The 19,676-nt window shown below is 37.1% G+C and overlaps 1 protein-coding gene across 2 annotated transcripts; it reads right to left on the bottom strand.

Moving 5' to 3' along the window:
- Positions 1–2: 2 nt before the first annotated feature.
- Positions 3–18,782, bottom strand: LOC129281763 (EF-hand calcium-binding domain-containing protein 6-like). Of its 2 annotated transcripts, XR_010296541.1 has the most exons (17): positions 17,942–18,782; positions 13,713–13,813; positions 12,443–12,618; positions 11,242–11,418; positions 10,385–10,522; positions 9,878–10,008; positions 9,154–9,290; positions 8,375–8,574; positions 7,337–7,453; positions 6,814–6,990; positions 6,218–6,365; positions 5,630–5,754; positions 4,588–4,831; positions 3,753–3,925; positions 3,248–3,419; positions 955–2,729; positions 3–234 (listed from the first exon to the last, which is right to left on the bottom strand). XR_010296541.1 is itself a non-coding variant. In XM_064113551.1 (16 exons), exons 1-16 carry the CDS (start codon positions 18,345–18,347, stop codon positions 2,499–2,501), a joined length of 2,853 nt encoding a protein of 950 aa, XP_063969621.1. In that variant the 5' UTR covers positions 18,348–18,782; the 3' UTR covers positions 3–2,498. The 2 variants fall into 2 exon arrangements, 1 of the variants encoding a protein (XP_063969621.1); XM_064113551.1 differs by having other exon boundaries at positions 3–2,729.
- Positions 18,783–19,676: the final 894 nt, after the last annotated feature.

Below are 19,676 nucleotides of genomic sequence, written 5' to 3'. Positions count from 1 at the left end.
AATTATTTCGTTTTTTTTTTTTCATTTTGCCATGCAAATTTAATTCACAAAATATCACATATATAATAAGGATACAAGATCAATCTATATCAGAGATTGAAGAACAACATATGAATTGATTATCTAACACAATTACAATTTCTCCGCTAACTAGATTTATCACAATATATTAGTACATAGATAAAAATACATGGATAGGAATAGCTTTCTAAGTTTATATCAGCTTAACCCTAACTAGGCCGGGCTTTCAACCCCCCCCTGAGATCTCGGCCGCCGATCGCGCGAGCGTCGCAAAAATTTGCACGCTGGTAGTGTGCAATGTAATCTACAAGGCTGTATGGTAAAATTTTCCAAAATAATGAGATTTTATTTTATATGAATTAATTATGCTAATTTATGCATAAATCATACTTTTTGCTCTAATTCACTAAATAAAGCTCCTAGAATGCTAAGTTTTGGTAAAAATATTCTTTGTAGCATTCTTAACAATCGCAATTGAAAAAAACTTCGGTTTGGAAATCAATTTCTTATGTATTTTATTGTTTTATGAATTTCTTATGTATTTCTTTGTTTTTCAACCTTTTGTTTTTCTTTGTTTTTTTCACCAGATTTATTGCACAACCTTTTTGAAGCATAATTACCCTAAAATCAATTGCTTTCAGCTGTTTAAAGTAAAAATAATCATATCTTTATGAATAAGATGAGAAAACTCAATTTGCATTGACTTTGTACACAAAATCACGTTCTAGAACAATTTTTGGTCTGACATGCACTTACAAATGTTGCATAATTTCGGAACCGCGTACCCGGGCATCGTAAATTTGGTCTCAATAGATGCGCGAGACTTAAAAGTATAAACTCTGCGAGTGGCGCGGTCAAAAAAATTCGCGCGGCGGAATGATCGCAGAAAATGTTGAGGGGGGGGGTTGATTCAACCCCCCCCCCCCCCCCGGCCATTTTAGGGTTAACAGGGTCCCCTTCACCATTAAATCTAATTAGTTCTTCCCAATTCCTAACTAATGTAAGATAAGAGTATGCCATTAATGACATTCATTGCACTGCAAAACCCAAAAGATGTATTCTGGGGCAGTTTAAACTTGAAAATGGTGAGTTGAATAAAGGAAAGCAAGAGTGAATGAAAACTATGTACATGAGTTTAAATTATTGTGACACCTTTTTACACTTGTATGTACATGTATGTACAGTTAAATAGAAGTAACATTTCAGCCAATTAGAATAAAGATGAAAAGATATTAAAGTATAATGAACAAACAACATTGTGCAACATTTTGGTTCGATTCTGGGCTCAGTTATATAAAAGTAGTGATCAATCGCAAACATACCCACAATCAACCAATCAGAATCATTCAAATCTTGCAATTGATTTCTAAGTTTCATTCAACAGGGTCCTGAATATTCAAAAGTTTTATAAATCTAAGTTGAACCTAAATGAATTGATATATGGTGCCATAGTAAGATATTAAATATTTGATTTTTAATTGAACATGACTTGAGAATAAACAAAAAAATGTTATAAAATGCATTGTTTTAATACTTCAATCATAGCATATGTTAACTGTAAAACATACTGAAACTTGTACATTTTGTAATATGTAATTGTCAAATTTTGAAAAATAAATAAACATTAAAAGTAACTATGATTACACATGTATAATGTGTTTGTATTATATTTTGTATTGATCAATGAAATGTTTGAAAAGATGAGAAGGGAATTTTTTCTTTTAAAAGCACCATGAACACAAGTTTTTACTGACAAATGATAAAGTAGTCATGTTTACACACACATTATACAAATCATCTATTATCATGTACACTTTTGAAATGACAGCAAAACAACTAACAAAGCAATGAACATGATACATACATCAACGCCACTTTTTAAAGTGTACTTTTTTTGCAGGAAAGGTATAAATACTGTTCGTACACCGACACTGCAGTATCCTCTGACAAGCATCAGAGGTGAAATGAGGAGAAAGTCTATGGCCTCCTGGCCCTTCTCGGAGAAACTTGGACAGTGCCATGAGTGCGACACGAGTCTCAATCTTAAATTACTGCAATGTCCAAAGCTGGATTCCCAGACCGCATATGCAAGGGGATATCCGACTGCACCTCTGCTGTCTCCTGGTAGACTGTTCAGATGAACCACTCTCCTAAAATCCAACTAGCAAGAGGACAGTGCCACCAGACTAGCCAGGCGGGAGTTCACTCATAGCCGTCCTGGACCTCCAAAGCTTTGTTTCCAGAATGCATATGCCACTGGATATTCAGCAAGAGGCAGAGTTCCCCAGTCAACAAGATTAAACTTTGTTTACAGAATCCTCAGAGTCTTGCGAACATGGTAGTATGTCACTGGATATTCAGCAAAAGGCCTAATGCTTTCCAGAAGATCTGCAGTCAACAAGATTAAACCTTGATTACAGAATCCTTTCAGTCTTCCGGGCATAGTTCAGGAAATGCTTGAATCGCTTCATTCCAGCCTAGGGTTTGTTTGGATCAGCGTTGAAAGTCTCAGAAATGAATTTATTGTAGTTGATTTTGCCTTCCATCTTTTCGTCAAATTGCGACATGACCTGGTAGACCTCTTCCTCATCAAGGACCATGTTGGCGAGTCTGAGGACGTTCCGGAACTCCGGCATTGTCAGGTACCCGGTGCGTTCGGTGTCCAGCCTCTTGAAGGCTCGCCTCAAGTTTCGCCAATCACCAACCAACTGCAAATCAAAACAAAAAATGTATGTTTAATTCAAGGAACTCTACATCTACGTCAGCTTCTTATTATGTGAAAAAGTTCTACAAATATAATTTATATTCCAAGAATGGAGGATATTTTCTTTGTAAAATCTAAAGATACATGTACCATGATGAAATTTTATTAGCGCAGCCACTATATACATGTCAATATATTCTACTGCACATTGATAAGAAATTCCTATTGTTGGTACTACAAGAATCAAAACAATCTATGTACTGAAATGCTTCCCTACACAGATAGTCTTCAATAATTATTTAAAAAACAGGAACAGGCCAGGTCTTTCTGGGAAGTTAGTTCCACAGTTAAGGTGATACATGGCTGAATGAGCAGTCTCCAAGAGTTGCCTTTGTTTTAGGTATTTGCAGAAGGAGTCTGTCATTTGAACTTTATGCTAGCCTATTAAAGATCACATTCACAACAAAGCTTAGAAGCTTGGATTTTTTTTAATTATATGCCCAAGCGACACCAGTATCTCACCTTTTGTCTCAGCCTAGCTGTAATTCCACTCAAGCCCTTGTTTGGCTCATCGACGATGGCATCGATGGGCATCTCTGCCTGCGGATGTGCCATCAATCCCATCATGTTGTTACCGTAGCGATGCGTGGATTTCCGAACGGCGAAAGGTCGCAGGAACTCCACGTATGACACCCTGCAGAAGCAAAGAATGATCGAGATTTCGCAGACTTAGCACTTTGTCTACTCCGATGATGAATTCATGAGAACTGTGCAATGGGAATGGCTTAAAATCATCTAATTATAAGCTATTTTGAAGTATACATTATAACGAAATAAAAAATAAAAAATGCATGAATTGTTATTTTGTAGTGTGTAAAAGATCAAAACTAATTATGATTTAATTCAGTTTGTTTATTTGCAAATTTCATTTTGTTTTCCAATGTGTAAAACGACAAAATCTATTATAAAACGAAAATGGAGAAAAAGAAAAATAAAGGATAAAATTATGGGTTTGAAGTCCACATACCTATTGTCTTTTTGCGTGTCAAATTTCTCGCTCAGCATATCCAGCTCATAGGAATTAAGGTGCACACACAGCTCTTGTAGAAGATCCCGGAACTCTTCCTTACTGACAAAGCCCGTCCCGTAGGTGTCAAGATTCAGGAACTCCTTGCGTAGATCGTCCCACATGTAATCAACCTATGGTATTGACAAAATTGATGACATTTGTATTTGGAGGCAAACATATTTTGATTTTATTCCGTTTCTTCCAGGAATCACTTTGATAGGGTCAGTTTGTCAGGCATCAATTCTCTCAATTAACTTAGCACAAGTCTTAAATATATTTTTATGTTTAATTCAGTGTTGTCATGGAAGTAAAAATATGATGAAGAAATGCTGTTTGCGATTCTCAGATGTCACATTTTCAGTACGAAATTAAATTGTGCCAGTTTAGTAGTCTAAGAACAACTTGTAACTTGTTAGCGTAAAGAATTCCAGGGAAAAAAAATTCCTGTTATCATATCGTTATTTGCTCCACATTTTAATGACTGCAAGCAGGTTTTCCACATACAACTTTACAGAACATAGTTGAAAGCTCTTCTCTTACAACCAGAAATGCTAATCCAATTAGAGAAGTAAAATTATTCCACGGAGATCCACGGAGTTTGATTCTTCCTGAGAACTTCTCATCAATCCTATTATCAGTCATTAAACCGGTTTTAGGGGACAACCTAGGAATCAATTTGGCATGCACTATGTCCAAGAAAAATTCCAGGAATTTTAATGTAGGCTTTCTCCTGCAGGGTAATTTTCATCTACAACGTATTCTAAAATCTATCGATGTGAACAAAAGAACCTACCTTTGATCTAAGATTGTCCTCCAGCATGTCAGCTGCACAGTTGAGCTTCCTCGATCTGATCAGGAAGTCGGAATCGCCACGCTTGGGCGGCGACAGCTTGGCGTTGGGGAAGGCAGCGCTCTTCAGCGAGTATCCAAAATGGCGGACAAACTCTGTGAAGTGAAGTGTTCTGTTCTGCGTGGTGATCAAGGAATCCCAGAGACGGCGGATCTCTCCTCTCGTGACCTCCGGCCGGATGTTTAGCCTATGAATGTCATAAGAAAAGACGAGATGAATTTCCTATCCAGTTGCTATAATTATTATATTCCTTTTGTCTTTTTAGTTGAAGGTTTATTCCATTTCTATTCATCACTGGCTGTATTTAGGAAATCTCTTTATCCGATTGATAATGCAGACCAGGGGCCGACCGTAACACAAAGCTTAGCTATCATTGTAGAACTTTTTATTACAACTGATTGCATTGAAGACAATGTACTATTAATCGTGAAAATCAAGCGTACGATTACTCGCTAACCTTTGTGTTACAGGCCCCTGAAAAGAACGTTTTAAGGCAGCTTTAGATCTTATAATGATCTGATATTAGAAGAGTTAAAACTTACCCTACAATCAATTGCTACATTTTAACCCTTTAGTAAAAATCTTCTAAGACTTTGCAATTAAAATCAATCATGTTGTTTTTACCCATTTGTTAGTGTGGGATTTGGAAGTGGAAGGCATATAAGAGGAAAAGGAAAGCTGCCGTTTTTTCCCTGTGCCCCCCCCCCCACTTTCAACTTCGCTCCGCTGCCTGTGCAAAGCAGTAAGGTTGGACAAGAAGGATTCTCAAGACAGAAAGGAGTAGAAGAAGGGATCGACATCCTGGTGCAAGAGTCAGTAGCCTTTCATACTTGGGAAAATGCTAACTTAAATGATATTTCCAAACTCAAATTATTCATTTCAACTAAATGATACTGAATCCTTAGAATGGGTGAGAAAGTACCAACGACTGTGCCTAAATCAAGCTACTGGTTATTTCCATTTCTATAGTAGACAGATCACTCACCGTTTTAGCAATTCATACATCATCTCCTGACTTAGCCTCCTCGTGTTGTTGACATCAATCTCGGAGAAGACTGCCTCGACTTCTGCCATGCGGTTTGTGATAAGTTGCTTCATCATCTTTGAGATCTGCAGGGTCAGAAAGGGGTCAAGAATCAATGATTTTGAAATTTTTTTAGAATTACAAGAAGGAAATATAAACAATCCAAGGATATATCCCCTGAGTTTATGTTTTTGAGTTTCCAAAAATGAAATTTCTCAAGTTTCCCGTGTTGCAAATCTGTGTACACACAAAGGGCTGGACCGAACTTGAATTTGCTAAGGAAAAACAATTAAAAGGATGGTCAACTACAAACACAAAAATTAAAGAACCTGAAACAATATCTTTTAAATAAAAAAAAAATGAAGGGACAATTCATCGACCTGTCTGAGGCTGTAGTTTTCATCTTGTTTGCTGGTTCATGAGTACACAAGAATATTGAACGAGACCTAAATAGTTTCCTTCATTACGAAAGAACTGTGGAAAGGCTCTCGGGACCATGCCACAGCACCCCTCCCCCCCCCCCCCCAATTAAAAAAAAAATTCACAAACCTGTCTCATGGATCTTCCCTTCTTGAAGTTTTGGAAGCTCTGTGGTTGTTCCTCTTCTTGGCTCAAGTCTTCCTCCAAGTCTAGATCCATATCCTCTGGGCCTCCTCTTACTGTCTTGCTGTCAAACAGACTGGGAGCAGGTCCATACCTAGGTTGCAGGATAGACAAAAAATAGGCATAATAACAATGATGTTATTTGTAAAGTGCCAAATCCATTCTGTGGGGTGCTTGAGGTACAGAGAGAATTAAGTAGTAAATGTCTGAACAACGTAATCAGATTATTCCTGCAACTAACTATTCAGTTTTCAAATATTCATTAGATTGGTGAGGAAGGGTTGAGGTTGATTTTCATTGCTTTTATTTCCAAACAGAACATAAATTACCTTAGGAGATAATTATATCAAATATATAAATTATATTAGATCGATAACCATTAGAAGTTTTGTAGTTTGCAACTACATTGTAGTAAGTATTCAGGCTGAAGTCGGCGGTAACAATATCTAAGTCCCAAATTAAGAAGCGCATCAAGACATATCATAATGTGGTATGCGCTACACAATAACTGTTAATTATAATCATTACCGTTGCTAACTTACTTGGTATCAAACTGTCCTAAGAAGTCATGGTACTTGACGTTCCCCTCCTCGTCCAGTGGCACCCTGTCCAGGAAAGCCTCAAACTCCCTGTCCGAGAGACCGAGACTGAACTTGCTCTCGATGGCAGCTCGGAACTCCTGCTGACTGATCACCCTCAGACACAACTTATCGCATTTCCTGCAAGCAAGAAAAAGCAACGATGAAAATAAAAATGCTTGGACTTTGGTAATTTGTCTTTCAGAACCTTTGCAACCAGGACAGAGGTCAATACATGTCCATGATCTTCTGGCAGCCATTTACATCAAATTTTCCTAAAAAAGTATGTTTATGTTGGAAAAGCAGATATATATTCTCAAATGCAGATGCTCGGGCAACACCATGAAACAAGAAGATTAAATGTATCTCAATTAAAAAAAAAATGATATGCTACATTCCACTCTACTGATCCTAATTATTGATGACGATAGTCATACCAATAATACTCTGTTCCAAGACAAACCATAAAGAAATGACCAATACTTACTGAAAGATTCCTAATAATCCTATGAAGTCCCCTTGGAAGAGCTCCATCATCCTAACCTCCGCTGATGTCATCGAGTTGACGTTCTTTTGGTTCTCCATCCAGTCACCCTGGTGGTATCTACAAATGATATTTTTTAAAGGGAAACAAATGTGAAAATGTTAGAACCATCTCATTCCAATGCAGGAGTAATGCTGCTGATCCCATAGTATGCCAGAACAAACAGAGTTCTTTAGACTTATGAATGGATGGTGTTGCTTCAAAGAGTGAGAAATTTTCTTGAGCCAACAATATGTGGCCTATTTTTATTCAGGGGGAGGTATTTTATCAACTTTTTTTTTTCCACCAACAACTGTCAGCGCTCACTCAATTCAAGATTGTTGATTGGCTGAGAAGCACTGGCTGTTGATTGTTACTATGGCAACTGTCAGAGAACTACTTTAGTTGGTGCTGATGACCACTTTCAAGAAATGGTCCCAAGATGAGTATGACGTGCATTATCCTGTCAGAAACGAATACAAAAAAAATCTGTTCTGTTTTTAATGCTTGAAGAGTATCAGCTGTAATTAATAATCTCCCTGTAGTCAGTGTATAACAGAATCTTACTCATAAAATGAGGCCCAGAAGGTTTCTCATCACAAAAGAATACACTGTCATCCAGCTGTCAGAATGATTGTAGGTCAATTGTTCGTGCACACAGTTTTCATGCATTATGCCCTTCTGCCTGACCAACAATGTCTACAGCTGAAGTGGAACATTGTGGCCCAGTGGATAAGTCTCCATACTTTGAAACAGAGGGTCGTGGGTCTAAATCCCAGCCATGGCATAATATTTCTTCAGCAAGAAATTGATCTGTAATGTGCTGCACTCAACCCAGGTGAGATAAATGGGTAGTGGCAGGAAATAATTCCTTAAATAGCTGTGAGCACCAGAATTGGCAGCCTAGCTAGCCTAGCCGGGGTAATATAGGAACACCATGAGCACTAACAAGGTGGATATGTGTGCTATACAAATACCCTATATTATTATTATCGTACTTACTTGTGAGTAGGGTCGTTGAGAATGTTGTGGGTGACGCCACCTTCACTCCTGTCCTGGAAGCGCCTGAGGAAGTCTCTGTAAGACACCATGCCAGCACGGTTCGCTGTAAGACCACAACGCGTCAAGAACTCGTCCAGGTATGGACCCTCCAGTTTCAGACCAAATTTGGACAGAACCTGCCCAAATTTCTCCTTGTCCACCTACAAGAAAATAGAATGTGAAATAGTCGGTCATTGATCCATAAAGCGATTATACTGTGAAGAGGAAAGTCTGGGATCTTAGATCTTGAACTTGGACAGAACCTGCCCAAATTTCTCTTTGTCCACCTATAGGAAAATGGAATGTGAAAAGGAATGACAATGATAGTTGTCTGTGAATAGACATATAGGGAAGTCATGGATGTAAGATATTGAATTTGGACTTCCACTTGAAATACTTGATTGGAAGAACATTTTCTCAAGACCCTCCAAATCTTTATTCAGCTTCCAAGAGAAGGTTTGAAATATTTCTTAAACATTTATTTTCAAAAGTTTCGGGTCATTTACAATATCAACTGATCTCTTATAGGTGTTAGTGAAAAGTATTGGTGGGGAGGAAAAGATTGATTTGGCTACACAGCCGGCAGATGATTCCTCTGAGGAGTGAGGACTGAGATGTCAGGGAGCAGTGCTTAAGAGAAAGCTTAAAAGCTGACATCGGTGGGACACCAAGATCACCAAAGTTGAAGAAAATGGCAATTACAGACCAAAAAGAGTATATAAAAATCCATTCAAAATTACCTCTCCTTTGTTGTCTTTGTCGAACTCCTCGAACTCCCTCCTCATTCTGGTACAGCCGGTCCTGAACTTGTCTTTGATCCATTTCTCAACGTGGATCGATCTGAGTCGAGCTGTGTCTGCTTTCTTCTTTCTCCTCGCTGTTTGGAACAAAAGGCAGTAAAATGTTAGCTTTTTTCATTTGTCAAATCATTTTCCTTTTTATCTGCCGACTTTTGACTAAAAAATGAGTCCCACACCCTATAGTCTTGCAACAAATTTCTGTTTTAACAGTTTGCAACTACTGAAATCGTTCAATTTAATTGGCTGATAATAAACTTATTGTAGAAGTTGTGCATTAAGATGTTATAACAAGTCTTAATGAAACAGCTAGGACTCGGGGGCCCATTTCATAAAGATTTACAACTGTTGTAACTTTGCCATTATGACAACTACCATGGAAACCTTGATGGTGATTGGCTGCTGAGCCCTGTCACCATGGCAGTTGCCATAATTCGCAGAGTTACATCAGGGGCCCGTTTCATGAAGAGTTACAACTATAGTAACTTTGCTATTATGGCAACTACCATGGCAACATATGGCTCAGCAGCCAATCACAATCAAGATTACCATGGTAATTGCCATGATGGCAAAGTTACAACAGTTGTAAATCTTTATGAAACGGGCTCCTGGTGTTTCAAAGGAGGAGGTTATTCTCCTTGGTGTATTTCAGGGAAATCTAACTCACGTGAGGTCGGTTCACCATCTGTGCTCCTGGCATAGATGTCCCTGACCGGGGCCGTGGTTGCTCGGAGATTGATGCCTAATTTGCCCAAGAGCTTGCCGCCGTTGACAACTCCAATATTGTCAGAATCGTATCTGTTTGAAAAAGGGAAATATAAAAATTAAACATCATCAAGATGTTCTTCATTCAAACTTTGATTAAAGCCAGTAGAAATATGATGGTTAATTCACAAGATGTGAGATGATCCAAGGTTTCATAAAGATAAGACAGACGTCACTGAGAAGCCCTTTTCCACCACCAAAAAGTTTATTACTCAAAAAGTAGACAAATTCATTCTGAATTGTCAACAAAAACTGAAAATCTAAGGACTTGCCCCCCCCCCTAGACTAAAGAAAGGTTATCACTTAAAGAAGGAGGCTCATTGCCAACACTTTTCCCCTCCCCCTCCCCTTGAACTGCAAAACTATCCATGTGTGATTAAACTTATTTTCTATTCATTAATTTACTTACTTGAGCCAAAGCTTTTCAAATTCATCATCGTCCATGTGGAAAAGCATCTTATTCAGAGCATTTCTGAATTCTGGTTTTAGAATACGGCCAGTTCCACCGGGGTTTAGTTGAGGAATCATATCTGCTATATCAAGGAACCTGAAAGAAAACAAAACGTAGAAACATATTGAATGGGACTCAAGTAAAGGAGTAAGGTTTAAATAAATCTCTAATTGACGTTTGATTAGCATGGTAAAGTCATCAATTAGCACCTATTAATAAACATAATCCAATAGAAATCTAGATAGTGCCCTAATTTTACCAAAGGAAACAAGTAACTGAAACTGTGTCTCCAGTTTGCAAACTGATTTTTTTTTCTTCAATGAGATACAGTTGGTTTACCATAATGATAATGTAAATCATAAACAAATTGTGCTAATTCTACAGAAAATTACTTTTTTTATCATACTTGCTTGCTTTAGTAAACAGAGGGCAGTATATTCATTAAGCTTATTGATTGGAAAAATAAGATGGATTGTAAGGATGGCTAAAGTGAATAAGTAAATTATCAACAAACTTTTCATACAATAGGATTATATCTCTCAACAAGTACAGTGTGGAGTGTGTTAGGCACATTATCATCATTATTGTTATTTCTATTATTATCAGTATTATTACTTTAAGTAGTAGTAGAATTATCAGTATTATTAATATTATTATTACCATTATTGTTATTTTTATTATTATTATTATCATTATCATTATTATTTTATGTTACAATGTCATTTAAATCACATTATATTGGCATGACAGTATGGTTTTATGAACACACAAGAAAGAAGAAATATAATACTAAAAGACTGAAAAATCAATCTTACCTCTGCTTAGCCCTTTCTTTGAGCTGAGCATGGACCTGAGCAGCGCTCATCACGAGTTTATCAGATTTGTGCCTGTTGATGGGATCTAACCAGGCTGGCATCTCGTTACTCGTCTCGTGGCGGAAGAATGCATAGAATTCCTCCAGTTTGATCGCTTTCTTGTCCTCCAGCCTCATCCTACAGGTTGCAATCAAGAAAATAGGAAGAAGAGTTAGTTAAAATAATGATAGAGATTAATTGCAGGGGCTGCGGAACGGTTTTGAAAGTGGGGGTGAGCGGAAAGGGGGGGGGGGGCTGACCATGCAAAAAATCACAATCAGATGGTAATTTTTACGTTTTTGTACACTATTTTGGAAAAATTAAAGTGTGGGGGCTGAAGCCCCCCCCCCCCCCGGTTCCGCTGCCCCTGAATTGTCAGGCAACCATCTTGGGATGATTATTAAGGTATAAGGAAGTGGAGGATGTTCAAACCTTTGAGATACAGTATCATTAAATGGGCACAGGACAGTTCATTAAAAGTGAAATTATGATATTTTTGTGTCCTATCCAAAAATAACTCCAGAGTCATAGAAATCATTTTTGATAGGCTTCATTTCTACAATATGTATATATATTAGAACATGGAGAATTGAACTTTGAACTTTTTATATTTTGTATATGGACCCCATGGAAGAACAGTATAGTCATGTCGACTAAACTGATAATGGGCTATCCATCCGTTTTGCTTTTTTGTGTTTTTATACGGATAATAAATACTATACTATACTATACTATATATTTACCCTTCATCCACTCCCCCCCCCCCTCCTTCTCTCTCCTCTCCATCTCTGTATGTATTTCTCTCCTGTATTTTTCATCATAACACTCCTCTCTTTCTCTTTTTTGGACTCTTCCTTTGTTCAGAATACTACATCTATTTTTTTACAATCACAATCATATAAATACTATGATAAAGACAATATTTTTGCCATCTTCGAGGTTAACTATTTTACCCAAATTAAGTGTTCTCAATTTTCTTAACTTTTCAAAGCAAATTTAAATATTAAAAAAAAATTAAGAAAAAAACATCAATAATGAAATGAAAACGAAAAATTACATGTCTTCCTAGGGGGGGTGCATGCCTGGTTGCATGTACATGTAAGTGTCCTCGATTAATATACATTTGTTGTTTTATTGTGTTTGTGTATTTGTTTTTAATTACCTTTGCATGAGCTGGTTGAATTGTTTAAGACTAACGAATCGACCGAGGAATGTGACGACGATCCTCGCCAGAGCTTCCCGGCTGACAATACCCCGACCTTCGGGGTCGTTGGAAATGAATAGTTTCTTCAACTCGTAATAATTCTTCTTTACCTTCTCACGGAGTTTCATTTCAATCTGAAAAAAAAGAGTTTTCACATCTAACAATGTTAAAGAAAGAAAGCAAAATATACATAATGAGATATGCGCCATTTATAGCTGTTGGTGAGGTGAAGTTGCGCAACTTTAAAGGTAATGACAAATTGAAAAAAATGAAGGTCGCCTATATGTTCGTGAAACTTTTGACCCCTCAGTGGTAAAAATGCAATATTGGTATGTTCTTTCTTGACTTGAAAGTCTTATTTCGGTAATGCACAAACAAAAACGGACACTTAAAGTTGTAACAAATATTAGACATATACTTTCAGCACTTTTTTTGTATGGACTGTAGGCCTAACTTTAAAATTTTGACAGTATCTATTCTCCGTTACTATGACAAACATGTTTTAAAAGGCGGACAAATTGCAAAATTTGGAGGAAAATGAAAAGTACCTGATTTAACTACATGGTATATATCATTTTCATTTATTTTGAAAAATCTTACTGAAAAATAAAGAATCTTCTATTTTGGAGGGTGGATCACACTTGACTTCGTAAAATGTTAATATTAAAATTTTATACGAAGCAGTTGGGCGGGTCATAGAGTCAGTCGGTCAGAAAGAAATCAGAAAGGGATCGAGATGAAACGGCAAAAATATCAATTGATTTTAGAAAGGTGTTGTTTGTGATAACACAGTTTTAGTTAACCTTGGTTCATACTTGCTTGGGTCCTATGAATTTCAAATACGAGACGAATCTCTTTCTCTGTTGGTTTTTCACTTTTATAGCATGCTAATATGATGACACAATTTTCTTTGATCTCCGATAATGATCGCTGTAATTGCCTCATCAAACGCCGCGAGTACATGTATGCGATTAAAATCCCATTTTTATCTGATCTGCGCGGGGAGGCGTTGCCGCGCTTGAATTACACCCTAAATCTTCCAGTAATTCTTGATTGAAATTTGAAATGGTTCGCCTGAAAATGATGAACCCTTTTTGATGGGTATATCACAATCAACCCCGAGACAAACAAATATAAAGACAATATATGTGAAAGTGTGTTGTGCAGACGGATACGTGTGGTTTGTGGGTTTGGAAACCAAAGGAAGGTAGTTTTGATGATAACTTACTTCGTCCACTTCAATCCTGGATTGAGTGCCTGGCCGGTTTGATTGGCGCGACGTCAGCTGATCTCTCCCTTCTGCGCGGCTTTCCAAGCTGCTTCTTGCTCCTGAAAAAAAATGGACATAAAAATATGAAAAGAATGTGAAATATACTAGTACACATCTTCTAGTCAGTAATCAACATACGTGAATACCATTTCAACCAATCGAAGTATTCTTGTAGCCACCAAAGGATGCCATTTTTTTAATGTAACGATTTTATACTTTGGTCTGTATTGTTGATTTTCGATATAATTATACTTCTTTTATAAAATGTGACATCCGTGTATTTCGAAAAAGTGTGCGAATACGTTCGCTGTCACCACTTCTACTCACTTATATACTGGCTTATGTCCGGGTGATGGGCGTATATGAATTAAAGAGCAATAACTAAATCCTTCTTAAACTCCCCTTTATTTGAAAATATACATCATTCTCCTTTCAACTGTTTGTCAATAGTGTTGGCAATACATATTTTCTCGTCGCCCTCATTTTCCTCATATCGCGACTTCACATTCGATCCCGCTGCCCCCTTTTTTGCACCTTATTTACTTCTTGAAGAACAATGTGGGGAATAGAAATTTGAATATCATACATGAACATATAATTTCAGACAATTATTGTTCATAAGACACTTGCGTAACAGAGAGAGAGAAAGAAAGAGAAAAGTAAACATCGCAGTTCTTTTAGCAATTAAACGTGCGTCGAATGAACACGACGTAGTCCATTGTTTAATTAGTCCGCCCAACTGTCATGTTTAATATTTACTCCCAACAAATATAACCACAACGACTTCTGCCACTGGTAAATATGTCACTAACATGCCATAATCTTGAGGAACATTTGCAAATAAAATAACTCGCAGTCCTACATCTGTTAAGAATGTTGTAAAGCATTTAGGATCATAGATAAATAAGAATACGACCTGTACCCATTTGCAAAGTCTGTACAAAACTTTTGAGGCTGAATGATTGCATGGTTCATTCTGATTTCATGTATTATGCATGCATTTTTTCTTCTCTAATTAGAAATGTATTTCATAGACTTTAAATATGATCTTTTTAGTGATTCTTTCAAAATTGTGCGACGAGGATTGCGAAGGAACAAGTATGTGCTTTAACCATAAGAATCAAGAGTACACTCTTGACAAGGTTGGGCAACAAAAAGGCCCAATTCTTAAAGGAGAATGAAACTCTTGGAGCAAGTTAGCTTTTGTGAAAGCAGAAAAATTAAAGAATAAGATCAACAAAACTTTGAGTAAAATAGGACTAGCAATAAAAGAGTTATGAGCATTTGAATGTCGAGATCACTAATGCTATGGAGATCCTCCCATTGGCAATGCGACCAAGATCTGTGATGTCACACACGTACAACTCTCCCATTTGGACACTGAAAATATACCCCAAAACATCTCTTTTTGCTCATTCTAATCATATGACAAACGATTCATCAATGCATGATATAATGTTGTGAAACCTCTGTACTTGTCATCTCATAAAGAGAACACCTCACCTTGTGATAGACTCTATAAAAGTGAGAATATAAGTTAAATAAGTACTAAAGTAATGAGGGAGTTGTACGTGTGTGATATCACAGATCTTGGTCGCATTGCCGATGGGAGGATCTACATGGCACTAGTGATCTCAATATTCAAATGCTCATAACTTTCTTATTATTCATTCAATCTTCCTCAAACTTTCGACAATATGTTTCTTTGATTTTTCTCTTTGATATGGATTCAGCTGGTTTCAAGGGTTTCATTCTCCTTTAACCATCACTGGGCAACATACTGTCCACACAATTATTGGTTGAAATCTGTCCAAATTGGGTAATAAAAACTAATAATTGGGAAATAAATTTGCTCAATTTGATAAAGATTGCCCAGAATATATATATATATATATTTACCAACATAAATTACCAAACACAGTGGACAGTATGTTGTCAAACATTTTAAGCGTGTATGGCGTGATAATTTGCCCCAACTTGCAAAGAAAACAATACTGAAAATAGAAAACAGTACTGTCCACACAACAATTGGTTAAAATTTTATCCAATTCTGTGTAGTTTTAAACCAATAATGTGTGCTTTGGGTGAAAACTACACAGTATTGGTTGAAAGCTACCCAGATTTGGATAAATTGTTGTGTGGATAGGATGTTGCCCAACATTTTAAGAGTGTATACAGTACCTTCTAAAATGCAGTTATCAAGTTTTCGTCGAAATACACGACCTGTCATTATCAAGTGAATTTATTTTAATTTATACCTTTATACCTTTATACCGCATCTACTGGAAAAATACAGTTGTTCCTGCAGTCAAGTTTCCAGGTCTATCTTGTTGTCTTCCTAGCTTGGATAAGTTCGAAAACTGAGTCTGTGCTATTTGTGCAATATGCTGTGCCAATGTATTGAAATGAAAAGGCACTATTCCCATGCGTGAACATAATGCCACGCAGACCAGAACTTGTCTAATTGCAGGAACAAAAAAAATATTTACGAACGTATAGACCTAATGCCTAAACAATAAACATTTATTATTTAAGTGCAACATGACTTGTCTAAATGTCATCCTCATACTTGTCATACGGCGTGTTTGTTTTTTGTTTTTTAATTGCTTGAAGAGGCAGGCACATGTAGGTCTATCGGTCTATTCACGTTCACATTGGAAGAGTTTGCAATATTTAAGCTGTTCATTGCAGGCGTACTCTGACCTGATAAAAAAAATGTTGTATATATGATATCTAGTTAACATCTCAATTTACAAGACTTTCGATGAAGTGACAGCGCCACAAGACTTGGTCAGAGGCAGTGCTGTGAAAAGTACGTTCGTTTCTCTGTTTGCTAAACACCTATATCCTGACGACTGAAAACGACTATACCAGATAAAATATATTTTAACCGTAAACATATTTTACAACAAATTCGTAGACATGTCAGTGTTTACTCTGTTACTCATAAAAGTTATGTTTTTCCCGTGGATATGACTTTGAACCTCGTAAAATAATGTCATTGTAGGGTGCAAAATACAGTATATCCCCCACGCCCCCTCTCTCTCTGTCTCGGCGTCTTTTCCATGTACTGCTGACCTGAATAATATGTAATTAATGTTATTTAGATATGATCGTTTAAAGGTACTACGAGCAAGTTCTGACTTGTAAAATAATGTAAGTTTACATTCAGTGAAAATAATATAAACGGAAGTTTGGCATTTGCAGTCGTGTATATTACCTAATAAAGTAACCCCCGTTATGTTGTTAGGCCCAGGGGTAATATAAATTTATGACAAGTAAACAGTATACATTATCATATTCATAAAACCAAAGTAGCCTATTATGCAGATTGTAGATCCAAGACTTTTGTCACTAATATGCACATGTAATATGTAAAATGAATTATTCACGTAAATGATAACAATCATTTTATTGTAAGTACGGCAACAAATGACATTGAAGTCATCCTAAAATTATTCAATGTCGGAACTGGATTTTTTTAAAATTTTACAATATACTACGAATGTCAGTTAGTTTCTAACAATGACATGAATTGGCCTCATGTCTTTTGCCAACTTGTAATTTCTTTTTTTTTTTCAAATTGTATTGATCACAAATTCTATGAAATACCGTACATTGAGATGTTAATCAAAATGTATACGAATGCTTGTATTGTATTCAATTTCATTTTATCTACTGAACTGGTATCAGGAAAATAAGCGATTAAACTTTTGTCTTTCTTATCACACCTTTAGCATACAAATCAAAACACGTATATCGAATGAAATGCATGCTTGGGTGTTTAAATGTTTTCCTTTAACAATAAATGGAAATGTGCCCTTATTTACAGATATCAATCGACATCAAAAGGATGCATGATCAATGGTTTCAACTGATGCGAAAAACATAATTAGAAATAGAATAGTGGAGTATATCAATTTACGCATATTGAAGAAAAGGGGGATTTAATATATGATTGTGCACTTGATAACTAATTGTATAAATTGTCATCAAGTATAAAATGTTTTAGAAGGAAAAAAAAGCATGAATATACCAAAGACTGGTAGCATTTGACGTTTATTTGATGGGATGGACTGCAGGCTTAGTCGTTTTGTAAAACAACATATATCATACATTTTTTTGCACGTCACAGCCGTTAAGTATTAATGGTTTTTAGAAGAAATTAAGGAGGATTATTAACCTACCAAATACTGGTAGCCTTGTCTTGCTGGGATCATCTGAATGGTAAACTTCGACCCCTTCTGGAATACTGGAGTATAGATGTGGTATCTTGGGGAGCGATCGACTGGTGTGAGAGGGGCCAAACTCACCCCTCTGGAGCTGGCTAGGGGGTCGACCACCAGACGCTGTTCGGGATACTCTAGGGGTCAAACTGCTGAAAGGGACCTCTTCGGCTGGTCGTGGTCCTCTTCCGCCGAGTGGGTTAGACAGTGGTCGTCCACCAGATCGACTTGATAAACCCCTGACGTTGAGTTTGTCCGGATCACCAAGTCGCGCTAAGGGGTGTTGGATCTCGGGGAGGTTGGGTAAGCCGGGCTGGCGGGGGAACCCCGCCTGCGACGATGGTCTCGATACCAACGCCTGGGACATGATTCCTTCTAAGATTTTTCAAACTTTACCTCGATGAATCCTCCAAATATTCCTCCCTTTTTCACCAAAAACGTCAAATTTTACTCTTCACAAGTTAAATCCAAGTATGTTATCTTGATTCGAAATACGAGCCGCATGCGGTAGGATATATACGAAGACGGGTTGCAAGATCGTCGAAGATTCTTACCCCCTTGGTTCGCGATGGAGTGATATACATTGCCTACACACACGGTAAACCATCGTAACCGGGGTGTTTGTTGGCATTAGCAACGGGATGGTATTCATATTCAAATGACACTTACCCCTCCGGCGGTGTATGGGTGCGTGTTGTGTGTGGGAGGGGAGAAGACAATGGGGGTATCTACCCCGCTTGGTTGATTCGGCTTTTAAAGATGCCCTTGCCGAACTCTTTTCACGACCAGCCGTCCGGTACTCGATGACAATGTTTAAGCCGAGAGCAATTGAATAGCGACAAAGGCTATGTTTATGATAGCGACGAGACGAGAACTGGGGAGGAAGGGGGCAAACAACAAGCTAGTCGGTCGACCCCATCATACCAATCGCTCGATAAGGGCGCAAATGTGTACTAAACAACCTCAAGATCAAGTGTGTGTGTGTGTGGGGGGGGGGGGGGGTATTTGAGAAGCTACGTGAATTTGATAAGCCAAGACTTCATATACATACGAATTTTGTTGAATGTGAATTGCTAATGACTACAAAGTGGTTTTCAAACATCTTTTTTTAATTATTATTCGTTTATGCTTTCTTACTATATTAATTTTTCTTCTCTATATAAGTATAACGTGTTTATAGAAGGTTGGGAGGGAATTTTTCAGTAAATTAACAAATGACTTATCCTGGCATTATTTGGAGAGAAATTTTCTAGCAATGAAATGGATATTCAGAATTACTATCCCTTAATTGCCACGATTTAATAGAAAGACGTAAAATTAACGATTAAAGGTATTGTTTAACTTTGTGAGCAGCCGATTTAAAAAAATTCTCAAACCAAGATGAAACATGTGTACAAGTGTATGTATTAGAACTAATAAACCCTGAAAACAACCATTATTGAGAATGAAAAGCTAAAACTACAAGGCAAACCCCGATTTTGTAAATAGGCGTCTTATAGACACCTAAATAGTACACATAAGTGTATGGGATGAAATTAAGATGGTGTTTTCGGTCACTTTATATGATTTTTGAAGCACTAAATAATTATTTTCGAACGCAATTTTTTCTGGGCTTCATTTTTGTAACATATCACAGACACAGGTGACAAGTGTGACCTTCTAGCTCAGATTTTTTTAAAGTCAAACCAATGTTAAC

This window comes from Lytechinus pictus, chromosome 18 (genome assembly GCF_037042905.1).
Source record: "Lytechinus pictus isolate F3 Inbred chromosome 18, Lp3.0, whole genome shotgun sequence".
NCBI classification, from domain to species: domain Eukaryota; kingdom Metazoa; phylum Echinodermata; class Echinoidea; order Temnopleuroida; family Toxopneustidae; genus Lytechinus; species Lytechinus pictus.
This window is presented reverse-complemented; position numbering and strand designations above follow the sequence as displayed.